The 23,535-nt window shown below is 39.9% G+C and overlaps 2 protein-coding genes across 6 annotated transcripts in view; both read left to right on the top strand.

Annotated features, from left to right (window-relative positions):
* Positions 1–2,526, top strand: part of MEIKIN (meiotic kinetochore factor) — a 60,093-nt gene extending 57,567 nt beyond the window's left edge. The window contains exon 13 of the mRNA XM_075996360.1: positions 2,427–2,526. Coding sequence (XP_075852475.1) covers positions 2,427–2,467 — 41 coding nt within the window. The 3' untranslated portion in view covers positions 2,468–2,526. The remainder of the gene's footprint in view (positions 1–2,426) is intronic.
* An 8,746-nt stretch (positions 2,527–11,272) lies between these two features.
* The window catches only part of FNIP1 (folliculin interacting protein 1), a 102,434-nt gene continuing 90,171 nt past the window's right edge, over positions 11,273–23,535 (top strand). For 4 of the 5 annotated variants that reach the window (XM_075995996.1, XM_075995993.1, XM_075995994.1 and 1 more), the window contains exon 1: positions 11,274–11,486. In XM_075995996.1, coding sequence (XP_075852111.1) covers positions 11,395–11,486 — 92 coding nt within the window. In that variant the 5' untranslated portion in view covers positions 11,274–11,394. Of the gene's footprint in view, positions 11,487–23,535 lie in introns of all 5 variants that reach the window. The other variant, XM_075995995.1, reaches the window with a different exon arrangement.

Raw genomic sequence — 23,535 nt, 5'->3', positions numbered from 1 at the left:
CAAATTCCTTAAACTTTCTGAATTTTAGCCTCTTGTCTGTAAAATTGGTAATATTGTGGTTCTTACTATTTTAGAAGTTCAACAATCAAAGAATTGTAAGGATTAGAGATAATCTATGGAAAGTATTGACATATTATAATTACTCATTATATAACAATTATTATTTGCATCTGTAAGTTAGGTTATTTCCTCACGTCTAGCATACTACATTTCTGTTTTGAAAATTGTTGTTTCGTTTTTATTAAATTGCAAAAAGCCTAAAATATGATAAATGGTTATTTTATTCAATGCTAACTTTGGTTATGCCATCTCATGTAAATAATATATCAGGTAAGTGTGTAGAGTCTTTGACACAGTGTTTGACACATTGATCTAATACAAATACAGAGATGAAATGTGCTAGTTAGTTCCTTGGGGAAAAAGAAATCAAACTGGTTTGACATAATGGAGGCCTTTTAAGCCTGTTGTTTTAGTGTCATAGAGAATGAAAAGATGAAGTTCTCTGGTCGGTTTGCTCATTCAGCATACATTTATTGAGTCTGGATATCATGTGCTACATATGTTTAGTTGCTGGTGATGTTGATATAAAACATTGTTGTCTTGATGAAGTTTACAATCTTATAGAGGAAGTCAGATATATACAGCAAATCCAGTGGAGTTTATGTACTTTAATAAGGTTGTATGTGGGACCTTCTGCAGGATGATATGAGGCCGACAGGGACATGGCGGGCATAAGCATAAGGGACCAGCATAAATAAAGACAGAGAGGCTTAATCATCCTCATGTAGTGAAGGAACTGAGGTTAGTTAGATCTGGCTGGAGTGGATAGAGATTGGACTCTGAGAACAGAGGCTTACGTAGTAACCAAGGTGCAGATGGTGGAGAGCCTCCTTTGCCATCCCGAGTCTTTATTTTGGTCAAATTTTCTTTTTATTGGATCATTCTAGCAAGAAGTATGGAGATGATTTGGGGAGAAAGGAGCATGGAAGCAGAAATGCCAGGTGGGAGTTTTATAAAAGTTCTGATGAACAAAGTTGAGAAAATAAGGATCAAAGTATGGTGCTCAAATCACCAGAATAATTGATAAATAATGCAAATTTCCAGTCCACTGTCTCAGTGATCTGATTCAGGAGTTCTGCAGTTTGATAACCAAACTAAACATTTGTATTGGTATGGTTGACAGGGCTTAGTACTGCCTAGGTAAGGGTATTGGGTGTGAGAAAAAAGGATAGTTAGAGGATGACTTCCAGGTCTCTGTTATTGTAAAGTTTTAGAAATGATGCATTTTGGGTGATGTCAAGGGAAAAGCTAAGTCATGGCCCTGGACATGTGTATGACGATTGAGGAGATAAGGGGTAGATGAGACTAGATACAGGGTGGGCTAAGTAGGCACTTGGGAAGTTACCCAGAAGTTTATGTGGAAAGGATGACTGTGAACCAGTCTTCAATAAGTGAGCAGTAGGCAGTGTCTGAGGTCAGTAAAGACAGTAACAAGGAGGAGGAGAGGGGGGTATTACAGCCAGCACTTCTCAAACTTTAATGTTCTTGTGACTTGTTTGAAGACCTTGTTAAAACAGAGATTTTGATTTTGTGGGTTTAGAATGGGACCCAAGATTCTACGTTTCTAATGATCTTAGGTGATGCCAACATTACTGGACCATGGACTCCACTTCAAACAGCAAAGACACAGGTTTCTGGTTCTCAAACTTAGGTGCACCTCATACTTTCCTGGTTGTCTTATATTTGGGTCTCTCACCCAAAGATCCTGATCTAATTGGTGTGGAGTATGAACTAGACACCAGAATATTTAAAATCTCAGGTATTTCTAGGGTACAGGAAGATTTCAGAGCCAGTTATACAGGCTGATGAGGCCAAAGGGTGAGGTACATCATTGTATGAAAGTATCAGTGTGAAACAGGGAAAGCTGGTTCCACTGTGGGTCTCCTGGTACAAGACACTGGGGAGAAAGGCCCCAGAATCCTGCATTTGAGAAAAATCTGGGTTCAACTGCAACAAAGAGTAGGAGAATGCAAACAAAGGGTGGGTGGGAGAATATGAGGGGCTTCTGCCTGGGTGGTGGCTGAGGAGGACACGGGTGAGAAACACAAATGGATTGGTTTCTCCAGGTCACAAGGTTTAAAGGCCCAGTAATGGCCACTGGCAGCAGTCTTTGGCAGGCTTTCCACGGGGAATGTTACTGAGCAGGTATCCTGTGTCTCCAAAGAGACTGTCCTGAGCATGTCCAGGAAGGGGTGAGTTAGCTATTCCTTTTATTTTCAATGGCCTCTGGATTTGTATCCTGAGTCTCGACAGGATGAAACTGGAGTGGCCTGGGTATCCAGTTCTCACTCCCCAGGGACTGGTTATAATAACTACTGGGTACCTGCTTGTGTATGAAGTAATCTGTTGTTATTTTTTTCCTCCAGATATTATAATAAAGATGGCAGACTATAACAGCTGTGGCTGAATTTTCACTACTTTGAAGACATGACTGTGAAGCCCATAAAGCAACATGTCTGCCTGAAATTCTATGAAATTAAAAATTCTCCAATAATTTGTGTTCTAGATCTGTGGTGAAATTCTACTGAAGTTCTTGTCATTTACTTTTAATCAGTTAAGAAACATTCTTCCCTGTGCTTCTTAAGTATATGTATTTATATTATAAAATAAGAACCAAATAGCTGATATTAGAAGAAAAAAAAAATAGATGGTTTTAGCTACTTATAAAGAACCAACACCACAGAGTACGCTGTAACTTCCTGTGATTGTTCCCCCCCCCACAGAGTTTATCCTTTGTATGGATTAAAAGTAGTAAAGTTGTTGAAGTTCTAAAAATGAAAATGCTTATGAGCTATTTTTAACAGAACTTAATTGAAACCACATGAGTGAGAGACCTAATTTCAGGTCTGACTAAAAGAAACTCTATACTCAAGGTTTGCTGGAGCAGGGAATGTACAATATGTACAATCAATCATATACTGAGTATTTAACATATTACCTCATCCTCAAACAGACTTTTTTAGCTAATACTGTTTGATTATTTTTTTTTTGGTAATGTTACTTGTAGCATCTTGACAGTGGCCTTCTTAAAAAGCAACAATCCTGTGCAGTGAGCAGAGCACAGTTATATGACTATTGGTGAGATTTTAACTTTGATAGTTTACTAATGTTACACATAAAAGTAAAGAGTCAAATTTTCAAAGATACTTTTGTATTAAGGAAAATTATAGAATCTATGAATTAATTTGAGGTTAAATAAGCTATATAGTATTCATTTTTATCTAGGAGTCCCTATGAAAGTATTCTTATAAATGATTTGACAAGGCCTTAAGCCACTAACAAAGCTGTTTATGATTCTGTGATTTTTATCTATAGGTGAAATATGAAAAAGTTGTGAGGACATGTAGAAGAGAACATTAATGATGGAGGCCAGAACAAAATTTAGACCTCTATTCTAAATCAGTGCTTAATTAAGCAACTCTTGTGTTGGTTTTAAAAGCAGAAATGTGATAAACAGTGGGGAAATAAGGAGTAAAATAGAAGGCCTATTCTCTGCATTCAAGGACTTTATAATCCAAGGGAGAGGGGAGAAAATGAGAATGAGTTGATAGTTTCCAATCAAGCAATAGGTTCCTGTGAGAAAGAATGATACCTGATGCTTGGATTGTGCCTGGTGGGGTTGGAGGAAATAAACATTTGATATTAATAGTTTTGTGGTGCCGATAAGGAAAATGTAGCTAGCTCAGAGAGGTAGTATTTGGCCAGGGTGATGTAATTTAGAAAATGATGGAGCCAGGATTTGAAGGCAGGAGTAGTTGAGTTTGGTATTTCTGTTTTATAGATGGGAACACAGGGAAGAAGGAGTTGGAATTGGCATTCAGGGCTTAGGAGTGAAGGAGGACATAATTTCAATTATGATTAAGTGGGAGGAAAGTAGAAGCAGCCTACTGGCTTGCAGACATGAGAAGTCCAAAGAGGAATCCTGTTGGCAAGTCCTAGGAGAAGTTTGTCCACTTAACCTTGTATCTGGGGGCAGGCCTCACAGGTCTTTCCGTGAATCTTCTTGGAAGAACATGAGGAAAGGAGTTCATCTCTTTTTCCATAGAGTCTCATAGTTTTCATCACATTTTCAAAGTGGTCTGTGATCTAAAAAAGTTAATGAAACTGGACCATTTTATTAAATACTTCAGCATATAACTAATTAAACTTTCTTTTGAGACAGAGTCTTGCTCTATAGCCCAGGCTGGAGTGTACTGGCCTCATCATAGCTCACTATACCCCCAAACTCCTGGGCTAAAGCGATCCTACTGCCTCAGCCTCCCAAGTAGCTGGAACTATAGGCGTGTGCCACCATGCCCAGCTGACTTTTAAATTTTTTTGTAGAGACAAGGTCTCGCTCTGTTGCCCAGGCTGGTCTCAAACTCCCGCCTTAGTCTTCCACAGTGCTAGGATTATAGGGTTGAGCCACAGTGCCCAGCCTAAACTTTATTCTTAAGCACTTAAAATTATATTTTCAAATCATACTTTATAAAATAATCTCAGGTCATAAGTACCAAAAAAGTCTAGTTTAAAATGCATAAAATGTATGATGTCATTTTCATTTTTAAATTTTTAACTGAAGTGAATATTTTTAACCTCTCCAAGGTGTCATTCATTGTGGTTTGTTCAGGTGTGAATAGCCTCTTTATGTTGTGTATATATCATATATATTTATATAAAGGGTGTGATGTCTAGACTTTCCAGGTAAAAGTTCTCTTCAAACTCTTATGCTCTACTCTTACTTTCTTTTTTTTTTTTTTTTTTTTTTTTTTGAGACAGAGTCTCACTTTGTTGCCCAGGCTAGAGTGAGTGCCATGGCGTCACCCTGGCTCACAGCAACCTCAAACTCCGGGGCTCAGCGATCCTACTGCCTCAGCCTCCCGAGTAGCTGGGACTACAGGCATGCACCACCAGGCCCGGCTAATTTTTTGTATATATATTTTTAGTTGGTCAATTAATTTATTTCTATTTTTGGTAGAGACGGGGTCTCGCTCAGGCTGGTTTCGAACTCCTGACCTTGAGCAATCCGCCCGCCTCGGCCTCCCAAAGTGCTAGGATTACAGGCGTGAGCCACCACGCCCGGCCTACTCTTACTTTCTAACCTGCATTTAAATATGTTTAGTCATCTTACATCTTAAATCCTGCCTTGACTCCATAGGTTTTGGCTAACCCATCATTATTCATCCATTTGCATTCATGTTTCCTAAAAAGAGTGTTTTCTGCTTTCTCACTGATCCCTTACCCCATGCTCCTTCTCTCCACCAACACACGCACACACACACAGTCTGGCTTCAGTTGTCTCCACTGACACTGTTCCCCTCAAGTCTACCAGCAACCTCCCTGATGCTAAAGGCTGATTTTTGGTTCTCATCTTACCCATCTTCTCCCAGCTATGATGTTGCAGACTAGGACTCTCTTCCTGAAAGCCTCCAATAAAGACTGACCTCTCTAAACTATTACTCTCCAGGCTTTCATCTCATGTCTGGCCCTCTCCCATTTCTTCTCAAGGCTCTGTTTCCTCTGCCCAATCTTTAAGTTTTTGTGTTTCTTTAGGTTCTGTTATAGGGCCTTTTCTGCAACACACTCACTCAGGGTGATCTCATCTACCCGTGGCTTTAGCTACCAGCTCTATGCAGTTAACACCAAGCATTTGTTTCTAACTGTCATAGATATTGGTAATAGATGTGTGGTGACTTCCCCTGCAGAGAGTACAATTACTCTCTAACTCCATCCTAAGTGGATTTTAAACTTCCAAGCCATAGGGTTTAGGTGGGATTGATTCTACCCTTAGTTCCAGGGGTAGGACTTTAATGGGGTAAGTCAATTACATTAGCTCCCCTCTCCCGCAACTCTGGCACAGGAATTTGTTCAGGCATGGGTCCAAGGCCTAAAATGATCCTATTGGATTAAATATCAGAGATTTTTCTTGGAATGCCCAGGCATAGGCTTTTTCCTTCTTTTCTTGGAGTTTTACCTGAAAGGATATATTGTGGAAGCTGCTGGTAGCCGTCTTGTGTCAACAGTTAGAGGCCCTGCCTGCGACAAGTCTAGACAGAGCAATTAGAGATGGGATGAAGACACTGAATTCTTGATACTATTGTTGCAGTCCCTGGATAGTTATGCCTGAACAGATCATCTACTTTTAGGTCCAGTTATGAAAGCTAATTAGTTTCGTTCTTTGCTTATGCTAGTTTAGTTTGGGTTTTCTATCATGTGTGACGTAAAACATCCTAATAATCAAGATCTTCATAGTGCTGCCTACATCATGACATTTATCACAATGTACTATAATTGCTTGTCAGATTCTGTTATTTCTTCCTAGACTATAAGCTCCTTTAGTGAAGAAACTATTTATTTTATTTCCAGGTTGTACCACAGCTGCAAGACATACATTAAGTTTTGAAAAAGTATTTGTTGAAAGAGTGTTTGTCACAGAAGTGTACCATTACATAAAGGACCTTCTTTTGTACACTTCTAATAGAATTCAAGGTGAAGATTTCAAGCTAATTTATTTTATATTTAAGGTAAAAGTTGTATTCCCTAAAATAACTTATTACACTCAGTAATAACTTGTTTGTTACTTGTTGGTTTCTTAAGGACAGGGGATGTACCTGTCTTGTTTGTATTGTATTCTTAGCACCTGTAACATAGTAGGTGCTTATTTTCACCATCTCTATTATATCTATTAGTGTACAAAATTCTTTAATATCTGCATCTTAAAACCAATTTTCCCTCCTCTCTGCTCCCCATCGCTCCAAAACAGAGGAGTTGTCTACATTTGCTTTACCACTTCTTTGCCTTTTCTTTTTTGAACCCAGCCCATTAAAGTTTTTGCACACATTACTCCATTGAAACTGTTCTTGTCAAGATGTCCATGTTGACAGATCTAGTGAACACTTACGTTTTCAGCGACATTTAACAGTTGACCCATTCTTCCTTTTGGGGACATTTTATTCCCTTGTCTGACTGCTGCTCCTTCTCATTCTTTTGTGTTGGATGCTTCTCTTCTAGACCTGTAAGTGTTGTTCTCTTTGGGTCTTAGTCCAGAACCCTCTTCTGTATATATACAGTCTCTCTAGGTAAATTTATCCATTACATTATTTTAAATTCTGTGAGCTGATGCCTGCCAAATTTCTCTCTCCAAGCCTGCTTATCCCCATATGTTCTACTCAGAATCTCCACATGGACGTCTTAATAGGCAATTCAAACTTAATGTGTCCAAACAATATGCTTGGTTTACATCTTCAAATCTGTGCTTTGCCTGGTCTCTTCATAATGAAATGACTTCCACTTAGTTGCTCAAGGCAAAAACCTAGGTATCATTCCTGATTTTCTTTTCTTCACTCTTATTAGAAGTTCTATCAGCTATATCTCCAAAAATTCCAGATAGCCACCATAAGTTCTCCTCTAAAATATAGGTAGCCACCTATTTGGTTTCTCTGGTTGCATTCTTCCTCTTGTAAAATCTGTTTTCCGCAGAACAGCCAGAGTAAAATCATATATTGTATCATACATGTTTTAAACTCCTCCAGTAGCTCTCACCACATTTAATCTAACCCCCTTTCCATGATGTACAATGTCCTGCACAATCTGGCCCCTTGTATTTTTCTAACCACACCTCAAAGCATCTATCCCATCTATCCCAGAGTACACTTTAGTTCCTCTTTCCTCCTTTCCCCTCTTCAAACAGGCCAACCCATTCCTGCCTCAGGGACTTTGTACTTTTTCTTCTCTCTGAGAAAATGCTTTTCATCAACTTCTTCCCATAGCTGGTTCTTTTTCATTCTTTCAAACTCAGCTCAAACTCACATCTTCACAGAGGCCCCCCCTGACTACCCTGTCCAAATTTGGTCTCCTTCAGTTGCTTGCTACCAACTATTTCTGTCCTAGCTCCTACCATAGCGTGCAGACTATCTCGTCTCTTTCCACTAAGAAAGGACTAAGTTCCTAAGAACCAGGGACTCGCTTGGTCAACACCATATCCCCAGGGCTTAGAATGGAGTCTGAGACCTTGGAGGGACTCAAGAAATATTTGTTGCATAAATCTGTTTATGTTTTCTAGTGCCTTAAACTACTATTTCCTTATCATACAGCAATAAATAGTTGGTTTAAGAGTTTTAAAAACTCAGGTAACTTGAGTCCATCTAAAGTGTTACTAAGGCAGTTTTACTTGATCATCTTGATTTTGAATGTCTTGTTCTGAGATGTTATCAATGAAATTATAATTTGTTTCAGGATAATTCACAATTGAGGCCATACTTATTAGCATGGTGGTTAAAGGAGCAAAATTCCAGTTTTATTGCCACCTTTTCTTCTATCTGGTAACCAGAAAATTATTATAATGAAGAGTGCCCCTGTCTTGTGTGCCATCAGGAGGGTAATATTGGAAGGAGGTAGATAGAAACCCAGAGGCTGGCCGGGCGCTGTGGCTCACGCCTGTAATCCTAGCTCTTGGGAGGCCGAGGCGGGCGGATTGCTCAAGGTCAGGAGTTCAAAACCAGCCTGAGCAAGAGCGAGACCCCGTCTCTACTATAAATAGAAAGAAATTAATTGGCCAACTGATATATATATAAAAAATTAGCCGGGCATGGTGGCGCATGCCTGTAGTCCCAGCTACTCGGGAGGCTGAGGCAGAAGGATCACTCAAGCCCAGGAGTTTGAGGTTGCTGTGAGCTAGGCTGACGCCACGGCACTCACTCTAGCCTGGACAACAAAGCGAGACTCTGTCTCAAAAAAAAAAAAAAAAAGAAAAGAAACCCAGAGGCTGTTAGGGTTTTAGGAAGACTGAATCTTCTCCTGAGTGACAGTGTAGGCCGTATGTCTAATCTTTCTAACCCAGTTCCACATTCATAATATAGCATTACTAAATAGATGACAATTATTTTCTTTCTCATATTTTGTCCTTGCCAACTCCCTAAACTTACAGGGGCTGCTTGTGGGACAACTCAGCTTCTCTGGGAGAAGAGGTAGTACTAAGTAAAAGGAAAAAACAAAAACAAAACGATAATATACACTGATACCAAACTTGAAAATATTTAAAATTCAATCTTCATAGTTAAGTATATCTGTATCCTCTTATTACAACATACATCATTTCAGTGCTGATTCTGTGATTTTAGTAGTATGCTGAAACATAAGGGAAATGGGATGAATGATAGGAAGTAAATTTAGTTTTCTTTGTACCTTTCAAGACTAAATGAGACTACAGAAATGAAGCCATTACATGATAGAGAATACTAAAATAAAGCATCTCTTATGCAAGCAGTGATGTTCTTTCCCTTACTATTAATATCTATTATTACCCATGAAGTAATTTTTCCCACGATGAAAGCACACAAGGTGGAACCAACCTTGGAACCTTCCTTCTGAGGGGACCTGGAACCACTCTCCTGTGTGTCAGTCATGGCCATCCCTTAGTCCTGAGTGTCTTTGGTCCTATAGAAACAGACTTGAGCCTGTTTCCACTTGCATTCATTCGGTGTAACTTGCTAGTGTAAAAACAAAACTTCCTCAAAACTGATAGGATGTGTACTTTTTGCTTTTTAAAAATTGCATTGACTTCATTTTTTGTTTATAAAAATTTCACTCCTCAAACATTTGTGATAAAAATATACATAGCTCATTTTACCCTATTAGAAATCTTTCAGCATTTGGTGTCAGAGTCCAAGGCTTATTTGAAGTGTACAGGTGATGCAGTCCTGCTATTTTGAGCCTGTATTGCCCACTAACTTCTAGAGCTTGGGCAATGTACAGAGAAACTTTGAATTTTAACTTAAACACCTTGTTATCTCCTTAGAGAGACCTCCATGCCCTTATTTTATTTCCTAATTGTTACTTTAGTAAAATTACTACTTAACAACACTAGTCACTATGTGACTAGTGAAATTACCTTATTTACTTTTTTTACTGTCTCCTCACCTAGAAAGTAAGCTCTGTGTTTTTTGTTTACTTTGGACCCCCAGCAGAACTTCATTTGTGGAATGAATGTATTTATATCTTAGTTGTGAAACTCTATGTTGGCCACTGGCAAATTCTTAAAGAAATATAAATTCTGCCTATTACTTTTTTTTTATATCTTAGGACCACTTATTTATAGCTTAAACTCTAGCTGTAAATGAGTGGAGCTGGTAGCCACTTAAAATTTTTTTGATTTTTATGCCTAGTTAAATTCTCAAAGTATTTTTGTCTAGCCTTCCAATCATATACCAGTTATTTCCTGACATCCACATTTCTCAGAGAATTGCATCCCACTGTACAAAGTTCCTCATTCTGGAGGGGAAGAGGGTGAATGGATGGGGGTGCTAAAAATTTGAGTAGTTTGACATCTTTTGGTTCCGTGGGTTTAATAAGACTGTAAAGTCATTTATGAGCACTGTTTTTCTTTAGAAAGTGTTTCCCCCCATCATTAGGTTACAGTTCCACAGTTCTTCCCTTCCTCATACCTAAATATTAAGATAGACTTACTGAAATTCTAAATAAATAACGTAAAGGGTTTTGCATTTCTAGGCTTCCTCGCTTCGTTGGTTTCACTTCTCAGTTTTTTGGTGACCAAGGAAAGTGAGTCTGACTCCTGGGCTTCCAGTCCCTGGCTCTTCCCAGACTCTAATTCCCGGTGCCAGGGTTGGAGGCGACAGTGGAAACTCTGAGGAGCGCTGCCCGCGATCCCGGCTGAGGTCGACTTTGCGGCCGCAGCTGGGCTTTGGGGAGGATCTTCGCCCGTCCCGGATCCCAACCGCTCGCGGCCTGCTCCGGGCGGGCTGGGGTCTCGGGCTCCAAGGCCGCCGCAGCCCAGCCCCACCGGCACGCTCCGCTCCGGGCGCCAGGTGCAGGTGCGAAGCCGCACACGCCTGAGGGGTCGGCGCGGGGCCGGCTGTCCGCGGTGCCCTGCGCACCTATCTTTGTCGTGGCTGAGGGGAGGCAAAGCCTTCCTCACCCGAAAGGCCCCAGCGTCGTCCCCGCGTCACCCTGCCGTGGCGCGGACATCCTCCCGGCGGGAGCGGGGGCACCTGAGCATCTTGCCCTCACGCGGCTCCAGTCACCTTCCCGTCCTCGCCCCGCAGCCCACGCCCCGCCCCGCGGGCTGCCACGTGACGGGATCCACCCGCCGGCCTATGAGCTCCGGCTCCGCCCCACGCCCCCGCCTTGCCCCCGGCTCCGCGCGGCGCCACGTGATGCGGCTCCCCGCCAGCCAATGAGCGCCGTCCTTGCCTCGTGCCCCGCCCCGCGCGCCGTGGCCGTTTGAAGTGACTAATTTCTGTCATATGACTGAGGCACCCATGGGGGTGGCGGGGCGGCTCTAGCCGTGGGGGCCTAGCGAGCGCCCGGCGACACGACCCCGGCCCAGCCGCGGCCAGCATGGCCCCGACGCTATTCCAGAAACTCTTCAGCAAGCGGAGCGGGCTGGGCGCGCCCGGCCGGGACGCCCGGGACCCGGACTGCGCGTTCAGGTAAGCTGCCGCGGGCCGGGGGCGCAGGGCCGGCGGCCTGTGGGCTTCGGGCTCCGGCCGTGCGGGGGCCTTCGGCGCCCAGGCCCGCGAGGCGTCGGGACCGACACCTGGTGCGCGGGGTCACGGGGCCGGCGGACTCGTGCCGGAGGGTGGGAGCGGGGTCCTCGGCCCCTCGCCCCGCCGCCTCCCCTTCCCCCTCCCGGGCGGGTTTGTTTACGTCCTTCCGCGGCCACGCGCGCTCTGCCTCCCCGGCCGGGCGTCGCGGCCCAGGCTGCGGGTCCGCACGCCTTCCTGGCACCGAGCAGAACTGGGCGCGGGCTGGGCTGGACCTCGGCCGCCGTCCTTCGAGCGAGCTCCCCTCGTCCGCGTGACCAGGCGTCCTCCGGGCGCTCCGTGCCCGCTCGGTCGGCCTGGCGGGAGCGCACGTTCCGGAGCCTCCCGGTGCGGCCTGGCTGGGGGGCGAGCAGGCGAGGCGCGTCTCTTCGGGTCCCGACACTAAAATTGGAGGCGTGCACTCACCGGACCGCGCGACCTTAATTAACGATGCCGAAGGAGAAATGTGAAACCTAAGCGGTTGGAATTGCTGGTGACCAGACTGAAGCAGGACCGAGTCCGACGGGGTCTGGCATCAGAATTGGCCATAGAATCTTCCTCCCCAGAGCTGTCACTGAAAAAGTCTCTAAAAATTGAAAAGGGTAGCAAAATGTTTTGTGGTATCACAGGCTTTCTTGATTTTCCGTTGTAGTACCTGTTGCTGGTAGATTAACTTTTTGGAATTGTAAGATAGAAACCTGGATTCAAGGTAAAATTTGGTCGTGAAAACTGCACTTGAGATTGTTACGTGCCTTCCAAACAGCTTTCATACTTACTGCGGTGTGGAAACATGAAAATATAATTAGGCTAAATGTCAAATATCACTCACACTTGGTAGGATAGCAGAGAAACCAGTTGTATAACAGTAGGGAAAAAATGAGAATCTGTCAAATTTTGCAGTAGGCAAACGTGTGCAAATGATTTTGCCATGCTGGTTTAAAAGGTTTTGATACTCTTAAAATTATTCGCCCTCTCTCGCTAATGCAGGTCACATCAGGGAGAATTCAGTAAATACATGTGAAATTGAAGTATAAATGGAAAGAAATTTGTTACTTTTAGGGGAAGAAAAATTTCAGTTGTGAACATCTTGGAAAACTACTTAGTAAAAGACAGTTTTCTAGGTATTGGTTTTTTTCTGCTGGAAAATGTGCCATGCTCATCTGATTTTCTTTAAATATTTTTTAAGTGTTTTTCCTTTGAAAAATGAAAGTACAGCTTAGATAATACTATATTGAGTCATCCAGTAATTCAAGGGGCAGTAGGAAGCAGGTTCTGGAGGGATATTTAAGAAGCGACACTTGAATAGGCAACCGCTTTCTACTTCCGCGGCAAAGATTGACTTTGGGTATCCAAGTTTACAAGGGTCTCAAATCACTTATGTGAGAAAACATTTTCATGTGTATTTTTTAAAATGTAAAGTCTGCTGTACAGTTGTGTAATACTGCTTCACAGTTGCCAAAGAACTTTCTCATTAGTTATCTCATTTGATGTTTCCCAACCACCTTGGAGATAGGGCAAGTAGTAGTATAGATAACTATGTAATCCTTTTTCCAGTGGAAGTAAGAATTATGTGTAAGCACAATAACTGCAGTACGTTATAGAGTTCATTGCTTTAAAAATAAAATGTGTACATGTTAGAAAATGAAAGCTCTTGTTTTCAATATTTTTTCTTTTTTTGGTTTTGTTTTGTTCAAATCAGCTTAAGTTGTTAAATCAGACTTTTTGGCTTGGCTAGCACAATTAGCTATTGGCAACTAATTGTATGTAGCTCGATCTCTAAGAGGCAGTTCCTAGAATAACCAACGTACAAGGCCTAGTGGTGATAAGCCACAGTAGGGCTCTAGGACAGGAGAGACTTTAGATAAAGAAGCCTTAAGAGTCTTCGATATTGTCTTTCATGGTTACTCTGTTGGGAGGGATGGCCAGAGACCACCCCCTTCCTTTCAGTCTTCATTCTTAGGACACTTACCATATCTGCCTCATCTAAGTTTCTTGAGCTGGAGATGAATTCGAAGGATATTGTAGGGAGGATATTTTTTCAGTCATTTATAGAATCGGAACAGTAATTTATTTTCGCCATTTAAAGAATTAGGGAAACAAGGTGCTTTCTAGAAGAAGATTCTGCTTTATGTTTTCTTATGGAATTAAATATAAGCCCAATAACTGCAGTATATACAGAAATGATTGCTTTAAAAGTAAATTTCTGGTGAAGAAGGTTGTTTTAAAGTGAAATGTCTGTAGGACATAAATCACGTTTTATTAAAAAAACCAGTTTCTCTATTTTTGTTATACAGGTTGAGTATTCCTTCCCTGAAATGCTTGGAACTAGAATTATTTCAGATTTTGAATTTTTTTAGATTTTAGAATATTTGCATATACACAATGAAATATCTTTGGTGTGGGACCCAAGTCTAAACATGAAATTCATTTATTTTCATATACATCTTATACACATAGCCTGAAGGTAATTTTATACAATATTTCTAATCATTTTGTTTATGAAACAGAGTTTTGACTTTGTGACATGAGGTCAGGTGTGAAATTTTCCACTTGTAGTAGTGTTACGTCAGTGCTCAAAAAACTTTTGATTTTCATATTAGAGATGCTCAACGTGTATTCCGAATGTATGACAATTTTGTTCTTACTGCCTGTAGTAGGGATTTTTAATCTGTCCTAACTACCTTTTAATTAGTCTTTTTGCCATCACATATGCCCTTTTCCAGACTACTCTCAGTATTTCATACTTTTAAAAACTACAATTTCTGATCATGATCAGTAGACAAAATGGTGTAAGCAATTTAATATCTCCATTACAGGGTTATTTTAAGAATTTAGAAATAAGTCACGTAAAGTACTTAGCACATGGTGGTGCTTAGCACATGGCTTTCAGGAACCAGTTGTTTCTATGATGACATCAGTCTTTTGTGTAAAACCGTTTAGTTTGGGCCCAGATTCCTTAAAGTGTGGCTTTTGCCAATTCTGTATGGTGTGGCCTTTGCCAGTTCTCTAACCTTGACTGTTTGTTTTCTTTTCCTAAGGTCATTTTAAAAAATCACAGCCACTGTACTATTATTATACGTAACAGAATTAACAGAAATTTCTTAATATAAGCTATTAGTCCATATTCAATTATCTCAGTTGTCTTAAGATGTCTTTTTACAGTAGATTTGTTAGTCTTAAGAGTCTGTATATTGCATTTACAGTTATATAACTTAAGTAATTTTTTTTCTATAACAGCCCCCCCCCCCTTAAATGTGAAATTTCCTACATTCTGTATTTGGCTTTTGCTTTTTTATGATTTCCTTTAATTCACTGGTTCCCAGCAATCTGTGTTTTAAAAAGTCCCCTCTAGGCAATTCTGATGCTGAAGTTTGAGAACTGCTCTAACTTACTCCTCTATTTCCTATCCTTCCCCAAAACTCAAAGTCAAATACTTTATTAGATTTATGTTCTAGGGTTTTGTTTGTTTATTTGTTTTTTTAATAAAAGTATCCCATATACAATGCGTAGGGATAGCCCAAAAAGAAAAAAAAAAAAAAAAAAAAAAAAAAAAAAAAGTATCCCATAGATGTTACTGTGTACTTCTACCCATCAGAGTTCCACTTCTGATTGTCCCACTTCTAGTGGTTTCAAGTAGTAGCAGCCTTATTCTTCTATTAAAAAAGTCTCACTTGTCTTCCTGTGATGAGTTTAAAAAAAAAAAAAAAAAGTCTCACTTTGACTAATGGTTTTGGCATTGTTGTCTGAATTCATTATTTTTTTAGAGCTTACAAAATAGTGATATACCAGTTCTCTAATTCTTTCTGCATTTATTTGATGGAAGAACTTTCACTGATCAACTGTTTGGTTACTGTTGGCTAAAGAAAAGACAGCAGAAAAGTTTGATCATTTCCCTTTATCATTTTCCAGAATAATTGGTAATGAGTTGTTCAATGAAGGTTAATTATCATTTTTTAGGACCATCATGAGCTCTTGGATTTTAGTGTATTTTAACACATTACAGTCAAAGTGTTCCATATTTGTCCAGTGGAAGCCTGTTTAGGTTGACTTCTGTTCCTTTGTGACATGATCTCATTAGTTTTTGATAACTTTGTGTGTGTGTGTGTGTGTGTGTGTGAGATAGGTCTTGCTCTGTCACCCAGGCTGGAGTGCACTGGCACTATCATGGCTCACTGCAGCCTCCAACTCCTGGGCTCAAGTGACCCTCTTGCTTCGGCATTCTAGATAGCTTGGGACTACAGATGTGTGCCAGCATATCTGCTGATTTTTAAATTTTTTGTGGAGACAGAGTTTCACTGTGTTGCTCAGGCTAGTTTCGAACTCTTGCACTCAAATGAACCTTCTGCCTTGACCTCCCAAAGTGCTGGGATTACAAGATTGAGCCACCACACCTGGCCCAAGTCTTTGATAACTTCTAGCTTTCTTCTGGCCATGTCTTAATCTGCTCTCCTTCAGTGAACATGAGAGTGTAGAAAAACAAAACTTTCCACCTTCTAGTTGCTGTACTACTTCTCCCTGTTCTTGGCATAGTCTTGTATACCTTTTTGTTTAGCTTTTTGTAGTGATCATCTGGGCTATTCCAATGATCCCTTCCTTCCAGGAAGCCTTTTCTTATTTCTCCCAGGTTGGATTAGATCTGACTATAACCTTTATGGTTTACTGTATTTCCTTCTATGACATCTGTCACATTTGTCATTACTTGTCCACGTCTCTCTTTGCTTGCTTGAGAGCTCTCCAGTGTTCGGCATTAAGGTTTACTTTGGAGTTAGAGCTCTGTAGCTTCACTTGATGGGTTGTTTGTGGGAAGTGGAGGCATAGATTTCTGGCTAGAGCAGCCAGGGAGATGCCATTTTCAGAGGGAGAGAATATTATGTAGGCCTATCTTGAATACCCCATCAAAAGTAGCAGCCCTCTCCCCATTCTCTACCAGAACATACTGTGTATATCCTTCAAAGCTCTTTTTACAGTTTATTATCATCTGTCTCCCTTAAATTCACACTGTTGCATCAGTGTACTACACAGTGCCTGAGCATATGCTCAGTATTTATAGAATGAATAAATGAAATAATTTTTTTTTGAGACAGGGTCTTACTCTGTTGCCTGGGCTGTAGTGCAGCAGCATGATCATAGCTCATTACAGCTCACTTTACCTTGAAATCCAGTGATCCTCTCACCTTGGCCTCTAAAGTGTTAGGACTACTGGCATCAGCCGCCGTGCCCTGCTGAAATAATTTAGGGCAGAGGGAAAGGGTAAAAAGTTCTATTTTGGATATTTGATCTAGTTTTAATTGCTAATGAGATATCCACTTAGAGATGTCCATTTGACGGTTTAATAAAATAAATTTAGAGTTCACAGTAGAGATTGGGATTGGAGATACTATTTTGGGCATATGGTCAGTGTTAAAAACTCCAAAGTGTTGGCTGGGCGAGGTGGCTCATGCCTATAATCCTAGCACTCTGGGAGGCCAAGGTGGGTGGATCACTCGAGGGCATGAGTTAGAAACCAGCCTGAGCAAGAGCGAGACCCTGTCTCTACTAAAAATGTAGAAAGAAATTAATTGACCAACTAAAATATATATATACAAAAAATTAGCCGGGCATGGTGGTGCATGCCTGTAGTACCAGCTACTTGGGAGGCTGAGGCAGTAGGATCGCTTGACCCCAGGAGATTGAGGTTGCTGTGAGCTAGACTGACGCCACGGCACTCAATCTAGCCTGGGCAACAGAGTGAGAGTCTGTCTCAAAAAAACCCAAAAAACCTCCAAAGTGTCTGAGATCATCTAGGAAAAGGGTATAGATAGAGAAGTGGAAAGGAGCCAGGGCTTTGCCCTGAGGAAATCTAAAACGTACAGATCTGAGAGAGGAAGGTATATAAAGAAGGAATGGCCAGAGAGATGGGATAAAGCCAGGGGTGTGTGGTGTTGAGAAGCTAAGAAAGGAAAGTGTTTAAAAGTAATAGAGTGATAAACTGTTTTGTATGTGGGTTGCTGACAGATCTTATGAGATGAGAAACAGGAAATTGTCCATAATTACTCAATTTAGAGATAATTGGTGACCTTTGTTTTTTGGGGCCACATGATAGTGGGAAAGAAAGCGAGATAGATGAGAGGTGAGAAAATGGCTTCATTGCTAAATCTTTCTATTTATTATTTCTGTAGGGAAAATCTGTAATTCTGAGTTAATTTTTTCACTCTTAGTATTTTGATTTTATGTTATATTTTTGAGCTTTTGAAGTTCTTAAAAGCTAGCTACTTTTTTTTTTCCTTTTGAGACATGATCTTGCTCTGTCACCCAGGCTAGTAGGCTAAGGTGTAGTGGCATTATCATAGCTTGCTGCAACCTCCAACTCCTGGGCTCCAGCGATCCTCCTGCCTCAGGCTCCCCAGTAGCTGGCACTACCGGCTTGTGACACCATGCCTGACTAATTTTTCTATTTTTTGTGGAGACAGGGTCTTGCTCTTGCTCAGGCTGGCCTCAAACTCCTGGCCTCAAATGATACTCCCACCTAGGCCTCCCAAAGTGCTGGGATTACAAGTGTGAGCCACTGTGCCCTGCCAAAAAGCTAGCTTTTTAATATTGTCAATAGCTATAGGAATCATGTTTCAGAAGCATAGTTTTTTAAATGTAGTTTTTAAAAATTTGCTACACTCAATTTGTATTGAATTTAATTAATTTATTTTAAATATATTTTTACTTGACATAATATGGGGTACAGGGTGATATTTTGGTACATGTATACAATGTATAATGATCAAGTCAGGGTAATTAGCATATCCATTACCTCAGACCTTTATCATTTCTTTGTGTTAACATTTGAAATCTTCTTTTCTGGGTATGTGAAAAAATATGATAAATTGTTATTATAGTCACCCTACAGTGCTATAGAACACTAGCATTTATTCCTCCTATCTAGCTGTAATTTTGTTTCCATTGGCCAATCTCCCCCTCTGCCCCTTCCTCCGTACACTTTCCAACCTTTAAAACCACTATTCTACTCTTTGCTTGTATGAGATCAACTTTTTTGCTTCCACATGAGTGAGAACATGTGGTGTTTATCTTTTTGTGCCTATTTCACTTAACATAATGCCCTCCATCGTCGTCCATGTTGTTGCAGACAACAGAATTTCATTCTTTTAATGGCTGGATAGTATCCCTTTGTGTATTTATACCATATTTTTTCACTCATCTGTTGATGGACATGTAGGTTGATTCCATACTTTGGCTGTTGTGATTAGTGCCGTAAATTTGGGAGTGCAGGTATCTCTTTGACATAGTGATTTCCTTTCCTTCAGATATATATTTAGTAGAGGGATGGCTGGATCATATGGTAGTTCTATTTTTAGCTTTTTGAGGAACTTCAATACTGTTTTTCATAATGGCTATACTAATTTACATTCCCACCAGCAGGGTATGAGAGTTCTCTTTTCTGTGTCCTTGCCAGCATTTGTTATTTTTTGTCCTTATAAGATTTTTATTATTTTTAAAATACCACCCCTCCATAAATTGCACTTTTTTAATACTATAATAAAAGTAGTAGAAAGTTACAATAGTCTTTATAAAAGAGACCCCTTTAGGAGCATATCTATCATGTTAAAGTAGAAAGCTGACAATTGTAAGTAATTACTTATTATAATGCTCTATGGTATCAATATTTGGTCCTAAGACACTAATTTTGCAGTAAGAAAGGAAGATATTGTAATTTTTAAAAATTGATTTGCATCCCTAGGTAGTGCAGTTAGGTTTGGTTTTTAGAACTGTGTTTATTGAAAAAAATATAGGTTAGTGAAAAATACAGCTTTAAAATTCAGTTTATGAAACTTAGACCTCATTTCTTACTAATGTAATAATTATTATCTTAAATCCTGCTGAGTTTAAATTATCTTTTAAGAAAGACTTGCTTAAAATAATTTCCCATGTAAAACATATCGAAATCACTTTTATTTAAAGGAATCTTAAAACACCCTCTCCTGATCTTTTTTCTGTTCCTAGCACCACCATTTGTAGACTACCAAGTTGAAAATCAGGGAATCTTATTTATTTCTCCTTCTCTCTGATTGCTACATTTATTCACCTGTTAAGTTCCATTGATTGAAATTCTGCAGTAGCTGCAGTTCTTTTTCCGTTTTCCTTGCGGCTATCTCATTCAAACCCTTAATGCCTTTCTTAAAAACTTGACATTACTTTCCCACTCCTGGGTTCCCCTCCATACCATTCTGCTAAACTGATTTTCCTATGCCATAATTCTGATTAAATCACCCAGAAACCTTCATTGGATCCTTATTGCTTAATAGGGCGTTACTCCATGCCATGTACTGTTTTAAGTGCTTTACACATATTAACTCATTTAATTCTTATAATAGCTTTATACATTAGGTCCAGTCATTTCTATTTTATTGATAAGGGAACAGAAACAGTTCCCTTATCAATAAGGAGACATGGAGAAGTTAAATATCTTGCCCAAGGTCACATGGCTAGTAAATGATGAAATTAAGGTTTGAACTCAAATGTTCGAGTTTCAGAGCCTTTGTTAACACAGTCCAAACTCCTCCATTTGGTGTCCTTCTGCAGTGTTGTGGCTGGTGTGATGGATCTGAGTTCAGATCCCTGCCCCAATATCATCTGTACATGTAACCTTGGGAAGCATTATATGTATATAGTCATTAAAGGTGGGGTGTTTGTGTTTAAGGTTTCAATAAATGCCCATTTCCCCCCACTCCCCCTACAAGTCTGAGTCTCCAGCATGACCATCCCCCAGATGGTGCACATCTCACTCATTATATATGTATATACCCGCCCCCCTCCCCCCTCCCCCCTGCCCAATACCCTATTACTGTAGTACCTGTGTGACCACTTAGGTGCTGTTCAGTTAATACCAATTTGCTGGTGAGTATATGTGATGCTTGTTTTTCCATTCTTGGGAAACTTCACTTAATAGTATGGGTTCCAGCTCTAACCAGGAAAATATAAGATGTGTTATGTCACCATTGTTTCTTAGAGCTGAATAGTACTCCATGGTATACATATACCACATTTTATTAATCCATTCTTGGATTGATGGGCACTTGGGCTGTTTCCACAGCCTTGCTATTATGAATTGTGCTGCTATAAACATTCGAGTGCAGGTGTCTTTTTTGTAGAGTGTCATTGGATCTTTTGGGTAAATGCCCAGCAATGGGATTGCTGGATCAAATGGTAGATTCACTTGTATCGCTTTAAGGTATCTCCATATTGCTTTCCACAGAGGTTGAACTGGTTTGCAGTCTTCACTAGATTTTAAGTTTGGTAAGGGCACAGCCCTCTGCTAACTTGGTCAGTGCTGTGCTTCTGGTGCTCAGCTCTGAGAAGGCATTCATACATATTTGATGAATGAATAAATGAATAAAATAGTCACTGAATTGAAAAAGTTCCATTTCATATAACAGAGATGTTCCTTTTCAGGTTGTTTGCCTGAAGTTATTCGTTCAATGAGTAATAATTTAAGCAGGTTTTTCTTTGACATCATTGTTTACTAATTTAAAGGAAAATGTCATAGTTATTTTGGTTTTTTTTTTTAAGGTTGCAAGGATAGCCTGATTTTCCAGAATAGGTTATATTCCTTAGTTTATACCCTTCATAACATTTATTACAATTAGTATGTGTGTGTGCGCACACGCATTTATCTTCCCTGACATACTCAGTATTTGCTTGAATAGATGAGGAATAAATGAAATAAATGGACTCTTTTTGGTAATCAGAGTTTATTTCAAGAACACAAGAGGTTTTGAGGTACTATGGGATTTCTCTTCTGTTTGAGCATTCTGTGTCCTTAGACCTTCTAAGATTGTTAAGGAACTTTATTGGGAACTGGAGTAACAGTATAACCTAGCTCTTTGGGGCCACAGTGAGTGCTTCCTTGTGCTCTAACTGCCCAATACAGAGTATCCCTTGACACAACGGAGTTTTATCTCAAGTCACCCCAAAGGTGGTTGACCACCCTCATGCACTTTCGGTTCTCCCTTGAATAATCCTGGTGGTTAGAGTGGCGGAGTTGGTGTCGAGAACATGTAGGTCTGAGCCATCTCAGTTTATACAGTTATGATACCATTTGGAGGACACAGCTGGCAGGCTTTTTGTGGCTTTTTGGCCTGCTTTCCCATCCTGTTATGGTCTAGTATATAACTTTTGAAGATTTAAATTTATGGCAAGAAACTACAGATTGTGAAGTTAATGAGAAGGTGAATATAAAATAGAGTTTTCGGATATGACTCCACAGATATGGATTTTGTATTATCTTTGATTAATTCCTAGTTGCTTTAGATTATAAAACTACGTATTTATAAAATACAGAAACATAGTAGAAATTATTTGTGAATAATTTAAATATTAATTTTTTCTAAAGAAATAGAGTTTTGCAGCATTGCCCACACTGGACTAGAACTCCTGGGGTCCAGTGGTCCTCCCACCTCAGCCTCCTGAGTAGCTGGGACTACAGGTGTGGGCACCTGAGCCTGGCTAATAAGCTTACATTTTTGTCAGAGAAAAACTTTGAAGACTAAACAGTAAAACCCCCCATTAATGCAGCATCTGTAACACGGTTATTTTCAGTCATGGACTCCAATCTGGATAGCTGAACAAGTTATAATCTGACTCCAAATTTACTTGTTGAATTTTTGCCCTCACCCAGCAGCTTTATTGCAGGAATTTACTTATAATACTATGATAGTAGTTCCCTGTCCCACCCTGCCTCAAACTTAGACCTGCTCTTAGGGGCAACTGTCAAACTTTTTAAATTATTATGCTGTTTCTTTGGGCATTTGCTTTTATATTTTTAAAAAATATGAATGTACTGGGTTTTTCCTTTATTTTAGATATTAATTTCTGGATAATTAAAGATTTAGGTCTTACACACACATACACATACCCTTCCTTGTCCCCTTCCCTCTTCCAATATTAAAATTTTTGGTTAATTTAAATGATCAAGGTTAACTATACTATTATATTATAAATGTTTGTTTGCTGAGCTAAGTGTATTTCATGTTTTTTTCTTGAAGATAATTTTTTGTTTTTTTGGTTTGCATTGTTTACTTTGAAATCTTTAGCTAAGTATTTCTGTATTCTTCAATAGTTCCATAAAACACCTCTCAAAACAATTTGTCTCTTAGATATTGTTGGTCAGGTAATCAGTTCATATTTTTTCCTCCTGGATATATCCTGTTTGGAACCTTCCATCTTTCTCCAGCTCCAGTCTGTACTGCTGGCCCTATAGGTCTGCTCCACAACATTGTTATGAGACTTCCTTTGTCTTCCTCTCGGGAATTCTTTTGACCTTTTGTTTGTGGATTCCCCGTTGACTGGCTTCCATGGATTCTTCCTCTTGAATTATTCCTGTATTTTGGCAGACCAAATCTCTCCAGGAACTTCTTGAGAATGAGTGTGTGGGAGGTATATTTTTGAGACTCTGCAAGTCCGAAAATGTCTTTATTCTATTTTTGTGTTTGGTTGGCAGTATGGTAAGTATAGAATTCTTGGTTGAGATTCATTTTAACTCAGAAATTTGAAGACATTGCTTGATTGTCTTCTGGCTTTTAATATTGCAGCTGAGAAGTCCAAAATCATAACTCTAACCCCTGGAAGCTTTGGGGATTTTCTTGACTTTCTTGTCATCTTCATTCGGAAATTTCACAGTGATGTACCTTGTGGAATTTTTGTTGTCAGTGTTTTTTGTTTTTGTTCTTTAATTCATTTGCTGATACTTGGTGGACCTTACAAACTGGAGACATTTTAGTTCTGGGGAATTTTATTATATGATTTATTTGATTGTGTCACTTCTGTGAAACTTTTATTAGTAAGATCTCCAGGGACGTCTCCTATAATGATCCTTCAAGTTTCTTGTTTTTTTGTCTCTTCTATCTTTTGTCTCTTTAGCTTTCTATTCTACTTCTGATTTCATCAGTCTTACTTTTGGGTGAATTTTTGT

The sequence above is a fragment of the Microcebus murinus genome, chromosome 21 (genome assembly GCF_040939455.1).
Source record: "Microcebus murinus isolate Inina chromosome 21, M.murinus_Inina_mat1.0, whole genome shotgun sequence".
In the NCBI taxonomy this organism is placed as follows: Eukaryota; Metazoa; Chordata; class Mammalia; order Primates; family Cheirogaleidae; genus Microcebus; species Microcebus murinus.
The sequence above is the reverse complement of the archived record's forward strand: the minus strand, read 5'-3'. Positions and strand labels throughout refer to the sequence as shown.